General features: G+C 48.5%; 1 protein-coding gene across 5 annotated transcripts in view; it reads right to left on the bottom strand.

The window, feature by feature from the left end:
* The window catches only part of SAMD4A (sterile alpha motif domain containing 4A), a 220,770-nt gene that overhangs the window by 78,408 nt on the left and 125,961 nt on the right, over positions 1-16,401 (bottom strand). For all 5 annotated transcript variants that reach the window (XM_075926233.1, XM_075926235.1, XM_075926236.1 and 2 more), the window contains one exon: positions 15,255-15,773. In XM_075926233.1, coding sequence (XP_075782348.1) covers positions 15,255-15,773 — 519 coding nt within the window. The remainder of the gene's footprint in view (positions 1-15,254; positions 15,774-16,401) is intronic.

Below are 16,401 nucleotides of genomic sequence, written 5' to 3'. Positions count from 1 at the left end.
TGTTATGAATGTGGCTCATTTAATATTATAGGATGTATGGTGTGGCCAAGTTACCACTGTAGGGGAGGCCACAACATTGTGAATTTACTGAGTTCAGTGTTTGATTTCACAGCTTTTTTGCATGGAAGTCTTTTTTGTATTTATCCTTGCATTTGTGTCCTCCTTAATAAGCCAAGGAGACTTCTTGCACAGCCAGGCACTACTCATTGTAGGTGAGTCCAGCAGATCCTTGGTTTAATTAGAGCACTTGGGAGTAAATTAGTATTCGCATTACAGTAACATCTCGAGGCCCCACGGCGCTCTGGGCTGTACATAAACAAAGTAAGACAGGCCCCTGCCCCTCTGAGCTTACAGCCCACTGGGATCTTAACACTGACTTCAGCAGGAGCAAAGCGAGGCCAGCAATAAGCACTTGTGAAAATCCTGTCCTAAAAAGACAAAGGAGGTAATATTGTTCCTATGTTATTAGTGGGAACAAGGCACCGAGTGACTGGAAGAACCCTCAGTGTCAGAGGGCAGATCTATACTTACCAGAAGATCAATGCTCCGGAGGTCGATCTTCTAGCGTTCAACTTAGCGGGTCTAGTACAGACTCCCCTAAATCGAACACTGCGGGCAGCTCCTGCTGGTGTCTGGTTCTCCTCCTTTTGCGAGGAGCAAGGGAAGCCCCTGTCAGCTTCCTGTAGGGTGGATGCCGCCAAGGCTCAGCTTAAGGTAAGTGGACTCCAGCTATGCATTTTGCGTAGCTGGAGTTGTGTGCCTTAAGCTGACCTTCCATGGGGAAATCAGTAGATGTGATATACCTTGCTTTTAGCAAAGCTTTTAATACGGCCTCCCACAATATTCTTCCAGGAAGTTAAGGAAGTATGGATTGGATAAATGGACTGTAAGGTGGATAGAAAGCTGGCTAGACTGTCGGGCCCAACGGGTTGTGATCAACGGCTCGATGTCTGGTTGGCGGTCGGTTTCAAGAGAAGTGCCCTAAGGATTGGTTCTAGGGCTGGTTTTGTTCAACATCTTTATTAATGACCTGGATGAGGAGATGGATTGCACCCTCAGCAAGTTTGTGGATGACACTAAGCTAGGGGGAGAGGTAGATACGTTGGAGGGCAGGGATAGGATCCAGAGTGACCTAGACAGATTAGAGGATTGGGCCAAAATAAATCTGTTGAGGTTCAACAACGACAAGGGCAGAGTCCTGCACTTGGGATGGAAGAATCCCAAGTGTTGTTACAGGCTGGGAACCGACTGGCTAAGCAGCAGCTAGGCAGAAAAGGACCTGGGGGTTACCGTGGATGAGAAGCTGGATAGGAGTCAACAGTGTGTCCTTGTAGCCAGGAAAGCTAATGGCAATTAGGTTGCATTAGGAGGAGCATTGCCAGCAGACCCAGAGAAGTGATTACTCCCCTTTATTTGGTAACTGGTGAGGCCACATCTGGAGTATTGCGTCCAGTTCTGGGCCCCCTACTAAAGAAAGGATGTGAACACATTGGAGAGGATCCAGCGGAGGGTGACCAAAATGATTAGGGGGCTGGAGCACATGACCTACGAGGAGCAGCTGAGAGATTTGGGATTATTTAGTCTGCAGAAGAGAAGAGCACGGGGGTGGGGGAGAATTTGATAGCAGCCTTCAACTTCCTGAAGGGAGGTTCCGAAGAGGATGGAGATAGGCTGTTCTCACTAGTGATGGATGGCAGAACAAGGAGCATTGGTCTTAAGTTACATGGGGGAGGTCTAGGTTGGCTATCAGGAAAAACTATTTCCCTAGGAGGGTGGGGAAGCACTGGGATGGGTTCCCTAGGGAGGTGGCAGAATCTCCATCCTGAGAGGTTTTAAAGTCCTGGCTTGACAAAGCCCTGGCTGGGATGATTTAGTTGGGTTGGTCCTGCTTTGGGCAGGGGGTTGGACTCAATGACCTTCTGGGGTCTCTTCCACCCTAGGATTTTATGACTATGATTTTTCCTGGTCTAGGCTAGACCAGGCCAGAAAGTGTTAACCACCCATTCTCCCGAAGGCAAAGGTTGCAGAGTAAATTTGCTTTTTAACAGTGAACCCGGAGTTAAATTGCACTGTTTTTCTGGTTGACAAATGAAAACCTCATATGCAGCATGATCATTTTCAGGTGGAACCGATTACGTAGGCACAAAAAAAAAATCCAGGGCCTGAATGTAATAAAGTATTGGTCTGGGACTCTCATTTCTTACCTCTCTGTCCCACATCTTGAGAGGAGCCAAAGGCTAGTATGAATTTTATTGAGTTTTTAAAAGATTCCTATCTTTCCATTGCTAGCTGCACAGCAAAATATTTAATGATGCATTAATAATTTTAAGAGGAATTGTGTTTGTGTAGGAAAAAGAACAGAGAGGGCAAATTGCAGACAGTTTGTCTTTATGAAGGCTGGCACAGTAAGAATCACTCTGAGAAAAGGCAGCATTTTAGAACTGACCCTTTGCTTTATGCATAAAGGATCTTTAGTTTTCATTGTTTGATCTTGCACTTTTTTTTTTTTACAGCTCCATTTACACTGCAAATGCAGACGTGGTTTTAGAACCAGGTCATTTTGTAATTATCATCTGACTCAGCAGCAAGAACCCCGACTGAGTCTGTACTGTCATTTTTTCCCATAATGCATCCATGTGTTGAATGAGTTTGCCACCCACATCAACCATCCTTCCAGCACTTGAACCTGTGCATTCCGGGGGAAACTGGGCATCTACCCATAACGCCTCAGCAGGGGATAGGGAGGACATGAATGCAGACAAGCAATAGCCACACATGGGGTAACATATTCTGGGGTGTTTTATATAATGCAGAGAGCTGGGAGAGAGCGCATCAAGCAAACCAATTACAGAGAAATTGTGAGGGGGGAAAGGACACACTCCTGTTTACACTGGAAATATCAGCATTGTGATCTGGATACAAGAAGTCAGCCATGTACCAGCCTTGTAGGAATGACACGTGGCAAGGTGCCATGGTTACTAACCAAGAATTAACATGTTGCGTGCAGACAGAAAACATGCCTGGAGTCAAACATATGATGAACTGATTAACTTGCAAGCTCAGGTAAGAACTGAAATATAAGACCAGGCTGCAATGTCTTTTGTGGTCTGGCATTTCAATAACTGAAATTTTAAAAACGTCAGACTCTTTACAGTGTAAGAAAAAGCAGAGACAGATTCTGCTCCCAGGCACACTGAGGTCAATCTGGAGTAACTCACTGAAGGTAATGAACCAACTTCTGCTCCCATTTTACACCTTTGCAAGACCACAATCAGACCCAGTGGGCCTGCACTGGTGTAGCTGAGAAAAGTCCAGCTCATGATCTCCGTTCTCAGACAGTTGAGCAGAATAATCAGACTTCGTAACTGTCCTATTGGGTTAGGACACAATCGATGATGTCAGTGATACTAAGAACACAGCAGTGCCTTGACCGACTGTACCTTTAAGAGCCTCAGATGGATTACCTCTTCCTTATCCATTGTTCTCTCTTTGCCTGACTCCTCAATCTCTCTCTTGGGGATCATTCTTCCCTAAAATTACTATTCAATCCTCATTCTAGATCTTAATGTTCTTAACTAAATGTTATTCGCCAAAGTCAATGGGAGTTTTTCCTAGATGTCATAATTTTTAGTCACTTTTAAAAAGGGGGTGGTTTTGCTGTCACATTCGGAGGATATTATGGGATCTGCACTGAATGGGAGCTGGGTGGGGACAATCTGATAACCTAAAACAACCAGACACAAGGGCAAATTTATAGAGAATGCTCCAAACTGTGTCCTCAGTCAAAGGCCCTTTGTTTCGTCCTTCTCCAGGGCCTACTGGAACCTTTGTCTAATGTCCACTTCTGTTCTCTAGCCATAGACACAGACACATCTGTTAAGGGGTTTTGTGAATTAAGCACAGAGGAAAAGCTCTGTCACTTGCTATCCTTACCACAAGCGGTATGGATTCACCACTGTTGTGACCGGCTGTTAGCACTGGGTCAGACTCTCTTCTCATTTACATTGGTGCAAGCCTAGTGTAACTCCACTAATTACAGTTAATCTAGATTTACACTTGTTGGACTGGAGAACAGAATCTGGCCTGCAGTGCTATACCTACAAACAATATACGGGCTTATTTACACTTACCAGCTGATCAGTGCTACAGCAATGAATCCCCCAGGGGATCGCCCGATCTATCAAAGATCTATTAAATCGACCACTGATCACTCTCTCATCAATTCCTATACTCCACCGGAATAAGAAGCATAAGGGAAGTTGATGGGAGAATTTCCCACATCTACCCCTCACAGTGGAGACCCCACAGTAACCCTAGGGAAGGTACATCGACTCTAGCTACAGTATTCACATAGTGGAGTTGAGTAAATTAGGTCAACTTTGCCCCCCAGTGTAGACCTGCCCACTGTATTGCCCTTTACTGGTCACTTTCTCAAACTGGTGATCACATAAGTCAGCAATACTAGTGCAAACTAGCAATAGAACTAGCAATATGGCCCGTGGGCCACCTCACTAAGATCCTCAGGCACAGATGCAGCCCCATGCCACTTTAAGAGGCTAGCTGCTCCCCATGGCTCTCTGCTCCAAGCGCTAGAAAGAGGGGAAGGCTTCACATTCTGTCTTGCCTCCAGCAAAATCTCTCAGCTCTCATTGGCCAGTTTCCAGGCAATAGGAGCTAAGAGATTTTGCTAGGGGGTATGGGCAGTGCACAACGCCTCCCGCACCCCAGACCTGGAGAGAGCAGCCAGCCATTGTGAGCAGTCTGGGACTGTGGCAGGCAGTGAGCCTGCCTGGAGGTCCTGCAGGGCTGCTGGCTGGGAACTACCTAGGTAAGCGCCTCCCAGCAAACGTCTGCATCTGGTATCTCTCCCCACCCTCCCACCAACTCCCTGCATCAGGCTATCACCCTCTTCTGTCCTAGGTCATCACCCAAACCCTCTGCACCCTCCTCCCGAAGTTCATAACTCCCTTCCAGACCCTGCACCCAAGCCCCAGATCACAACCCCCTTCTTCACCCAAACTTCCTCTCAGAGCCCATATCCTCTCCATACCCCAGTCGCCTACTGCACCCAACTTCCATCCAAGACCTCAGAGCCCCGCCATAGAAAAGGCCCTGGACCACTTACAAAAATCTTGGCGTGCCCCCCCCCCAAAAAAATTATTACCCGCCCCTGCAATAGAGGAAGAGAGTGGTGTGAAGTTCCAAAGCCACTGCTACGCCAGCTTAGACACACGTTGGGGCAGAATCTGATCTCTGTGTCCCCCTCTGGGTTCACACGGAATCAAGGGGAAATAAACAATATTGGAACATCTCACAATGTGGGGTCGCCAATGGACATCAGTTGATCATATTTAAAATCTGAAGCATAACAGTGTTTATGATTAATAATAATAATAAGCCAAGGCAGCAAAGAGTGAGACTGCGGAAAAAGACTGTGACCAGACTTGACGTCAGAAACAAGCCGAACCATTGTAGAGACAGCATGCTGAAGTCGGTGCCATGGAACACACTAATGGTTTAGACCCCTGGCTGGACAGACTCTATTATGGGCGAAAGGGGAACTTTTTTAAAGCTAAACAAACTCGAAGTATTTGAGGGATTTGTTTTGGAATAGAAGATTAATGGGCATATTGATTGAATCGAGGGGCTGGGACAAAGGCTGACTAGCCATGTTTGTTTTTTAGCATCTGTTTGTGGACTTACTGTGCTTCATGGCCAAGTCAATATTGTGTTAAGAAAGGTTATGGACTAGTGTATGAAGTGCAGTTGGGTTGTCTCTAGCTGTGCCTGTAGGTTGTTGGAACATGTTGCTATCAACAAACGTCAGCAGGCTTTGCTACCTCAAGTCGGCTTGAATCTCAACACCTTATAACACTACGTTTCTCACGTGTGATCCAGTGTAATAAGCTAGGGGAAAGCGACTGGCTGCTGCTACCCTATTAGCGGTTCTCTGCACAGAATACGATGTGCTTCCCTCAATGGAACATGTGGTTATATAAACACACTGGAACAAAACAAGGCCATCACTAAACCTCAGTAAAAACAGCAAGTGGTCCTGTGGTACCTTAAGAGACTAACCAAAGTACATAGAATCATGAGCAAAACCCACTTCCTCAGATAAACTGGAGTGGAAATAACAAAAGCCAAGTGAAATATATAACTGCAGAAGTACCCGTCAATTGTAGGAACTGGGCTAATAAGGCTAATTAAGTGGGCTGGATGTGTCCCACACATAGCTTTTGATGTGGAAATGCAGATGTTAAAGGCAGGAGAAATAGGCGGGTAATGCATTAACCAGTTAGTATCTTTGTTCAAGCCCAGAGAAAGAGTATCACAATTGTAGATAAGTTCCAGTTCTGCAGACTCTTGTTGCAATTGGCTGGTGACATTCCTCTCTAGAAGAATGGCTACTTTTAAACGCATGCTTGAGTGCCCAGGCAGGTTAAAATGTTCCCCTACAGGTTTGTGTGTGTTACCACAGTGTTATACCATTGCTCCCATGACTGCAAATGTTTATCAGAGTTACAGTGTCACATCAAAGGTTGGGGCTGGACTGAGGGAACATTCTGAAACACTGAAAAACCCACTCAGCTTCATAACTGTGTACGCTGGCCCCCGGCATTAAACTCGGTGGGAAGGTTCCATGAATGCGGACTCTGTACATCTTTCAGAGGAATCAGAGCAGTTTGATGGCAGCAGTGAGGGCGCTGGTGATGCAAAAAGAAGTCATTGTAACATGCCAGGAAGTACTGGCCTGGGAGAGGAGTGTTTGTACAGGAGAGTTATGTGAGGCAGCGTTGATGTAGAGGAAAGGCACCATACACAGCAGTGGAGAGGAGGACGGAGCAAAGACAAATGGAATAGGAGAGGGTAGCTGAGAGAGAGACAAGTACGGGGGCTTCCCAACAAAAACCCAGGATGCAGAGCTCCAATCCTGTAAGATATATCCCAAAAAAACCCAGCTGCTGCTCTTGGATGCTTCCGCTGAATCCCGTGGGATGGCCCGCTGAGCTTGAAGCTTTTTTGCATTTGTGTGAATTCAAAAAAGTCTCAGTACTTCAGAAAACGGAGGTGTTATTTACTACTGTCTCCTTGTTTATCTCTACGCTTTGTAGCAACACTTCAAGGTCCCAGTCAGAAATGGAGCTAAGCTCTGTGCAAACGTAACACAAGGGACAAGTCTTCGCACCAACGTGATTAAAGGCTGCTTTTGGAAAGACAGCAGCGAACTTTAGAACATAAAACTTCTTGCAGAGTATCTCCACCAGCCCCGGTTCACCTGCGGCAGACAGAATGCTGTAGACATCTTCTCAAAAGCTATTTCCCCTCACCCTTAGGTAAATGTCCTGACCTTTACTCCTTACTCTGCTTCCTAAGAGAGTGTGATGCAAGCGCCTTTCACACAGGATGATCAGTGCCCCCTGTTCTTCTATTTCTCTTTAGCTACTCAGAAAGGGCATCTACAAACTCTTCTCTTCTCTCCCAGAGACTAAACTTGCTCCCCTGTGGGAGCACGTCCACCAGGGATGTTAAGGATTAGTCGACTGGTCGCTTCCCTCCTCATTTTATGAGGAATAACACCTATTTCAAAATAGGGCGTGTGTAGACAGGGCAGCTGGAGTTATTTCAAAATAAGGGAACTCCAGGGCATTCCACAGGTGCCCTGCTGGACACTCTGTCCACACTCATCAGAACTCTATAGTCCCCCTTCCCCTGCAGCCCTTAAAAGCCGCACCCACAAGGGAAAGGGCTTGTGGCACAACGCAGGCCCTGATAGCCCTGTGGCACATAGCAGCAGCCATCACAGCTGTCCCTGCTGCCATGAGCGATCCCATGCTCCATCCGAGCCCTCTGCAGCTGCAGGCAGCTCCCAGCACCCTGCCCGGGGACAAAGGGGCGAACGACCTCCTGGTCTGGTGTGGAGATCCTGGACCTCACTGAGGCCTGGGGAGAGGAGGCAAAGCAGCCAAGACACAGGAACGCAGATGGCTGACCGCCTGGGCCACATGCGCACCCCGGAGTAGATGTGCATGAAGATCAAGGAGCTCAGGCAGGCCTATGCCAACACCAGGGAGAGCAGCTGTAGACCTGTTCTTATTACGACCCGCTCCAATGTATCTGGGCGGGGAGTAAGCCCCTACTCCCCTCTCCCCCCCGTTGTGGACTCTGGGCTGGACACACCCATTGCTGCCCTTTTGGGGGGCAGAGCCAGCGCAGAGGCAGAGGAAGAGGAGCCGGACAAGGCCAGCACCAACGCAATGCCCGCCAGCCAGGAGTCAAGCTCGCCCTGGAGCCGGCACCTCCCCTCTCAGGTCTCCCAGGTTTCATCCAAAGCTGGGGATGGCCCGTCAGGTCAGTGCTATTCCTTTCCCTAGACACACACAGGTGGAGGCGGCGGGCAGCTGCTGCGCGCTCCTCGCTCGGCCTGGGGATCGTGTAGCAGCCTATGCACGTGGGGCCCCCAGGAGGCTGCAACAGAGGACCCTTGTGCTCTTGCTCACAGGGTGTCTGGAGAGGCCTGCCTTACTCCCCCTTCCACCACAAGGAGGCTGGAGACACGGAGACACACACACACACAGCAGCGCAGCACACGGGCATGCTCGCCCTCTCGGGACAGCATCCGCTCCCGGGGGACAGCGCTGGACCACTGCAGCGGTCCCTTGTGGGAAGGCCCAGGGGAGAGTCTCACAGCTCGCCTAGGTGAAACTCTCCCTCAGGGCCTCCTGGATGCGCACAGCCCTCTGAACGAGCCTGCTGCTAGGCAGCCGTGCACAGCTGCTCAAAGGCCTTGGCGAGCCTCTCGGCCTCTGCCCCCCACCCTGGCAGGAACGTCTTACGTTCACGACGATTGCGGAGGACACAGGAGGCCAACCTTGTTCCAGTCGCCGAGGTCCAGCCGGGTGAGGCGGCAGCAGAACCTCCCTTTCAGACGACCAAAGGTGCCCTCCACCACAATGCGGGCCCTGCGGAGCCTGCCACTGAAGGGTTCCTTGCTTTGGTTGAGGTGTCAGGTGTAGGGGCTTCATGAGCCAAGCGAGCAGAGGGCAGGACACCTTCTTAAGGTCCCCTACTGTGCACACTGGCATGTCAACGTCCCCAGCTCTGATAGTGCGATGAGGGAAAAAAGTGCCGGCGTGCAGCTTCTGGAACAGACATTGTGCGCCTTCCCTGACCACCCAACGCTGACGTCCGTGAACTGGCTGCAGTGGCCCACGAGAGCCTGCAGGACCATCAAAAAGTACCCCTTGTGGGTGGTGTATGTGGATGCCCGGTGGTCGGGGGCCCGGATGGGGATGTGGGCGCCCTCGATAGCTCCCCCGCCATCGGGGAAGCCCATGTCAGCAAAGCTGGTGATGACGGGGTCCATGTCACCCAGGTGGATGACCCTGCACAGCAGGATGGTGTTGATGGCCCTCACCACCTGTACAAGGAGACACACGGAGAATCACAGGGTTACCAAAGCCCTTGGGAGGTGCCCAAGCCCAACCCCTGCCTTCCCCCCACACACCAGAAGCAACTCCAACTTGCCCCATCTCCCAGAAGGGCTTTGTGAAGGTGGGACTGAAAACCCTCCCAGGGAGGGGGCTTCCATCATCCCCCCCCCTTTCCTAGGGTACCCCGTTCCAGCAGTTCACCGCCCCCCCCCCCCCAGGACAACAACATGACAGCATCATACCTGCATGAGTGTGGCCCGGATGGCCAATCTCTCAAGGCCAAACTGGTTCCCGGAGGATCAGTAGCTGTCTGACCTGGAGAGCTTCCAGATGGCGATGGTGACCCGCTTCTGGAGGGGTCTCACGTGGGTGTCCTATTGCCTGAGGGCAGAAGCGAGCCACTGATACAGCTCCAGGAAGGTGTCCTTCCGCATGCGGAAATTCTGGAGCCGCTGCTGGTCGTCTCACTGCTCCATGACGATCCAGTCCCACCAGTTGGAACTGGTGTCCCGTCGCCAGAAGCGGCGGTGCACAGTGTGCAGGGGAGGGCGGGAGGGGTCGTGCTGCGTGAGTAGCGTGGGGAGAGAGGAGAGGAAGTGCCCCGCAACAAGCTGGGGGTCCCGTTCCTGCGGAGCCACGAGGGCAGCCTGCAGAAATGGCACTAAGAAGTGCAGCATGAGACATAAGACCGTCGACTGCTGGGAGGCAGGTCCGGCTCCATGGTAGGAGTGCCGTGGTGTCCGCAGGGGCAACCAGAGCACACAGGGAAAAAGCTTTGCTGTCCCTCAAGGAGGTGGGCAAAGGAGAAGAGCCTTAGAAACAACTGTATGGGGGAGAGTCTCTTTAAGCATGAGCCTCAGGCTGCAGCTATGGGAAGAGAGCGTTGTCCTGATGCCCTGCCAGAAGTGCTTCCGGGTGGCCTTAAATGTGACTCAGGGTCCAATAAGTGTGGACGCTCTATTTCGACATAGATCAGAGCTATTTCGACGGGCATTGGCTGTGCAGACGCGCTATTTCGAAATAAGCTATTTTGAAGATTATATTATATAAATATTATATTGTATTTATATACATTTCAAAATAGCTTATTCCGAAATAAGCATGCAGGGTAGACATACCCTGTGTGATGCCTGCCCTATTTTCAGCCCATAAGGACCAAAGCACGGTGTGAATCTCTCTCTTACAACTTTGGCATTGCCAACACAAAACATTCAAAAATCACAAGTCAGGTCTCCCCCCTCGCCCCGCAATCATGATATTGACTTAAAATCACAAGATATTTGAAATCAGCAGTAAATGGGGGGGGGGGGTCTTTATTTGCCGTGCTGTCCCAAGCCTTTATTGTGCCTGGCCCCTGGGATGTGTGTAGTGGAGAAAAGCTCCCCCTTACACACATTTTGTGCATCTCTGCAGGGGACCAGCAAATTATCCCCGTTCTGTTGCCACACAGAGAATAAAATGCTCATCTGCCTGTCAACATGGACACTTCCTATCCGCCCCGTAGTCACTTCCCTCTCCCATACATCCACTAACCCACAAGGTCATGTTCGTCACAAAGACTGGTTAGGCGCCTTGGTGTGACTCCATGGATATCATGTGTATGTGCGCACGCATGAGAGAGAGAGAGAGAGACCAGTGTTTGCCAGCTCAGGGCAGAGGTGCAATGAAAACACATTTTGAAGTGGCTGGTAGAAATCTTTCATTCCAGGTAGCCGCAAAACTAGGGTTGCCAGATGGTTTAACGAAAAATACCGACATCCCCTCCCCCCGGCCCCAGCCAGCACGAGCTGTGATGCGTGTCCCAACCGCCCTTCCTTCGGACACCCAAGCCGGGAAAAACAGAAAATACCTGTTTTCTGATATTTTTTTTTACCAGGAGGAAGGCGCAAATATCGGGCTGTCTGGTTCAATATCGGACACCTGGCAACCCTACTCAATGCAAAGGACAGTGCTTGAGAGAAGGGCTGCAGTTGCACTTGGCACCACAAGGAAGCTGGCGTACAAAAGTGAAAGGGGTTGTGCTCATTATTAACTTATGAGGCCCTGGCAATGCAACTGGATCCTTTGCACGGCTATTTTCACTCACGCTCCTCCCAGGGCCTAATGAAAACGATCTCCTCTTCGGTGGCTAGTCGGCGAAACAACCTCACTGAATTTTCTACATAGAAGGTACGTGCTGCAAGAGCCATTTCATTTCTGTACGAGCTGCAGATGCCGCAAAGGGGGAAAGTGGGACAGGAATCTCCACATACATCATGCCTGGAGCACTTGGGAGTCAGCGAAGAATACGTGCAGCAAGAGAGAGCCATGTTCCTGCCACGTGGTATTATATGCCCCTGCCAAAGATACACAGGAGCTCCTACGCGCCCCGGGGGTAGACACGTTAGCCTAGCACGTAATAACGGTAATTCATAACCACAACTGGGGATCTGAAATTCCACCTTAAAGGGGGCCCTGGTTACAAGAGCTAAGGAGAGAAAGAACAGAAGGCCTTACCTTTCATCCAGTTATGGACCCATGAGAGGATCTTCTTTCTTATCCCATCACTGCTTAGTTTGCTTAAGCATAACTGGCGAGAGACCTAGTCAAAGGCTTTCTAAAAATTCTAGTTTCTACTGGATCTCCCTTGTCCACACGCTGGTTCCCTCCCCCTTCCCCCCAAATAATTTTAATAGATTAGGGAGGCAAAGCTTCCTTTTGCAAAAGCTGGGTTGACTCTTCCCCAACATATTTTCTGAATCTATGTGTCTGATCATTCTGCTCATCTGGTTCAGAGGCTGATTTAAGCAATACAGTTAGTAGTTCTGCAATGTCATAGCTGAGTTTCTTCAGAATTTTTGGGTGAATACCATCCGATCCTGGTGACGTCTTAGTTTTATTTATCAATTTGTTCCAGAACCTCCTCTACTGACACCCCAATTTGTGACAGTTTCTCAGATTTGTCTTATACAAAGAACGGTTTGAGTGCAGGGGTCTCCCATGCTCTCTGCAAAGAAGACCAATGAAAATAATTCATTAGCTTCTCTGCACCAGCCTTGACTTCCTTGAGCACCTTGATCCTACAATTTCCTCTTCACCGTTGGGCAGGTTTTCTGCTTTGGATGAATTTTTTTAAAAATTGCCATTGATTTTTGCGTCCTTTGCTAAATGCTCAGCAAATTCTGTCTTGGCCTGCCTTGTTATATTTTTACACTTGACTAGCCAGAATTTATTCTCATCTCTCCGCACTAGGATTTGACTTCCAATTTTAAAAGGATGCCTTTTTGCCTTTAACTGCTGCTTCTACTTTGCTGTTTAGTCACAGTAGCATTTTTTATCTCTTTGCTGTTTTTTTTTTTTTTAAATCTAGTGTATACATTTAGTTGAGTGTCTATTATGGTGTTTTTAAATAGTTACTAAGCACTCTGCAGGCATTTCACCTATTTCCTTTTAACTGCTCTTACTTCCTCATTTTTATGGAGTTCCTCTTTCTGAAGTTAAATGCTACTCTGGTGGATTTCTTTGGCATTTTTTCCCCTCCAAGGATGTTAAATGCAATTACATCGTGGTTGTTGTTACTAAGCAATTTAGCTATATTCAGCTTCTGGACCGGATCCTGTGTTCCACTAAGTATTCAAGTATCAAATCAAGTATTGCCTCTCTCCTTGTGGGTTCCAGGACAATTTGTTTAATGTGTCTGGAAATTTTCTCCCTGCATCCCTTCCTGAGCTGACATGCACCCAGAAAAAATGAGGACAGCTGAAATCTCACAGTATTATTTACTTGCCTGCCTTTGTAGCCTCCTTAATCTCACTAAGCATTTCGCAGTCACCATCACCATCCCAATCAGGTTTTGGTGGCATACATCTCCTGCTGTACTCTTGTTCAAGCATGGGCTTTCTAGCCACAGAGACCACAAAGTCTTTAATAGCCATTCTAATGCTCTCGGAACTTTGCCTGGTGCGTTCCCATAAGGCTGACAGACAAGAACGTTTCTTTACTGCAAGCAGCTTTCCCTCCAGAAAGCTCCCTCTACCTTCTGTACAATTAGCACGCCCGGAGTCATCAAAATCAATGACCTGGAGTACTTTCTAGATCTGCTCCCCAGGGAAGGCCTGGAGACTTGCGCATGAGAGATGTGTGCAACCAGAGGGCGAGAGAGGATGGACTTGTCCAAAGGCATGTGGAGATGGATGAGTTAAAGGTGCCTGCCACGAGGGGCAAAGATGAGGAAGGAAGAGTGGAAGCTTCCTGTTATAGGAACAGAGGTGGGGGGGTGCGGGGAGGGGGAGATGTCAGCTTCTCCACTAACAGCAGAGTCACCAGGGCTCATGTAACAATAGAGAAGGTGGCCCTGAAGATGAAGACCGGCATCCACTTGCAGGAGAGCCAACAGCCCCCACGGACCCCTGGGCAAATGGGGGGAGCGTCTCAGCGCCACGCTCCTGGAAGGGGCAGAGCCTCAGGCGGAAGGGGCGGAGCCAGGGCCATCCAGGGCCCACTGAGTGGCCCAGTTGTCAGGGCCGCTTAGAGCACTCCGGCGGTGATTTAAAGGGCTGGGGGTTCCCAGCCAACGCCAGGCCTTTGAACTGTCCCCTTACCCCCCCTGTTGGCGGACCTGCCCATGCGGGCCCTGGGATCGTTGTGAGGCATGGGAAGTGGTGATGGGGATGCCTATCGGTGCTAGGAAGCAAGAGAACTATGAGCAGGAAGTTGGGAAGGTTGAAGGCAGGTAGGGGAGCAAGGAAAAGGTGTAAGGGAGGCCTGGATGGGAGGAGCAAGTTTGCTAATCCCATTAAAACTCCGAGAAAAACCTGGTTTTGAAAAAAAAAACAACAACAATACTCGCTGGGCTGTCTCTGGGTTTCCAGTATATGAAGACCCAACAATTCCTTGTAATGTCTCTTTAAGGAAGGTCTCTGTGTACAGATTGCCCTTCATCAGGGTAAAAGGCGTGCCAGTCCTCGAAACATCCTTCAGCACAAAGAGCAAGTGCCAGTCAATAACACAGGCTCCAATCGTACTGTGAACATGCTACACTTATTCTCCACCCCAAACGTAAGCAGACACAAAAATGGTTCTTGGAGGAGGGGCGGAAGCCAACGTAAGTCTCCACACAAAAGCTACATAAATCTCTGTTTAAAAATGACAGCCGTGCTGCTCTGAAGTGTCTGCACTACCCAATTCTGTTGCCCTGGCCTACAGTACTGCAGCCCATGTAGTTCCCACGGAAGTCTGAGAGAGCTTTGCACGGGGAAAGACTGCCAATTATTGAATCGCTAGAAACAAAGAGCACTGAAGACCGCACAGCTCAGATCCACAATAAGAGACTGATCTCTGCCTAATACTGATGAAAGTCTAATGTTTTGCAAAATGCTCATCCGATTTAGGATCCATTTCCCATTTTTTTAGAATGACTTCCTCATTCCATTTACTTCCAACGAGACATAGGCTTCTAAGCACCTCAGTCACTTTTGAAAAGGGAACGTAGGCTTCTAAATCACCTAGGCACTTCTGAAAATTTTATCCCAAATCTGGGGCTAAGAGGGTAAAAGGAAAGTGGCAGCTTTCAACAATGGACATTTTTGCTCTTATAACACCTTAGCCGTTCAATCTTTGTTCCAAGCACCTGTGTGTTTAAAATCCTACAAGATGCAAAACAGAAAAATGCCTATTCTGGGTAATCCAGGTAAAGAGACTTTTTTTTTCAGGGCCAAGCTAAAACAGGCTCCTCTTTTAATACGATAAGCACCGCAAGAAAGTGTTTTCCTGCAGGGTAAACATGTCACAGTCCCATGCTACAAATGACTCTCAGCAGCGGTCTACATTGATGGTACTTACTTGTGCTTGTATTAGTTCCAATAGTATGGATAGTAGTAGGGACAGAAGAAGAAGAGTAGAGGGGCAAATGGCCGTTCTCGCACCCCAGGTTTTTGTCCTGCCAACTGGACGCACTGACGCATATCCCAGAATCTCGAGAGTTCTGCCATCCGTTCAGCTTGTCGTCAGAGTTCTGTCTTTGGTGATAGTAATGTGTCTGTCCATAATCCACAGAATCGGACCGACCTCTGCTTTGGCTGCCAAAACTACCTGACGTGCGATCCTCTAAGTGATTGAGCCACATAGCCAGAGCGCTCCTGTCTTCCAGGGAAGTGGCAGGATGAATCAAAGCATAGGACAAAAGCTGCCTGCTCTCTTCGATATGTTGGTTGTGTTCAATCGAATGAGCCAGGATTTTAGGCAATAGTTTCATGTATTCCACTTTTGCGTCAATGTTTCCCGGTTTCAGTAAAGGCAGGTGGGTTAACAATAGGGAGATCACTTTATCCTTGGATTCCTGTTGCCATTGGTTAATGATTCCTGTGAGGGGGTTTAAAAAAAAAAAAAAAAAAAAGTTGTGAAATCAGCAAACAAATATAATAAATAAATAAAGTCATTCCTATGAGCTAAACAGAATATTACAAAAAGATTCCTGCATGCGATGCCCTCTGTTCTATGGAATATACTTTTTATAGCACAGAGTTACGTATAAAGTCACTGTGGTTTTGGGTGCCCAATTTTAAACCCCTCAAAGAGGCATGATTCTGGGGGAGCACTGAACTTTTTGAAAATTAGGTATCTCAAGCTGGACACAATCAGCCATTTCTGAAAATCTTAATATGAGAATATAATGTAAGAAGGACCATAGGAGGTCAAGACCAGTGGTCCAACTAGTCCGGTATCCTGTCTTTTCATTGCTTTAGAGGGAATGAACAAAACAGGGCAATTATCGAGTGATCCGTTTCCTGTTATCCAGGTCCAACTTTCTGCAGTCAAAGATTTAGAGACACCTGGAATATGTGGTTGTATCCATGACCATCTCAGCTAATAGCCACGGATGAACCTATCCTTCATGACTTATCTAATTTTTTAACCCAGTTCAAAACCCAAATTTGGCCACCACAAAATCCCCTGGCAACAACTGCCCTTGGTTGACTGTGTTGTGTGA

The sequence above is a fragment of the Pelodiscus sinensis genome, chromosome 4 (assembly GCF_049634645.1).
Source record: "Pelodiscus sinensis isolate JC-2024 chromosome 4, ASM4963464v1, whole genome shotgun sequence".
In the NCBI taxonomy this organism is placed as follows: Eukaryota; Metazoa; Chordata; order Testudines; family Trionychidae; genus Pelodiscus; species Pelodiscus sinensis.
The sequence above is the reverse complement of the archived record's forward strand: the minus strand, read 5'-3'. Positions and strand labels throughout refer to the sequence as shown.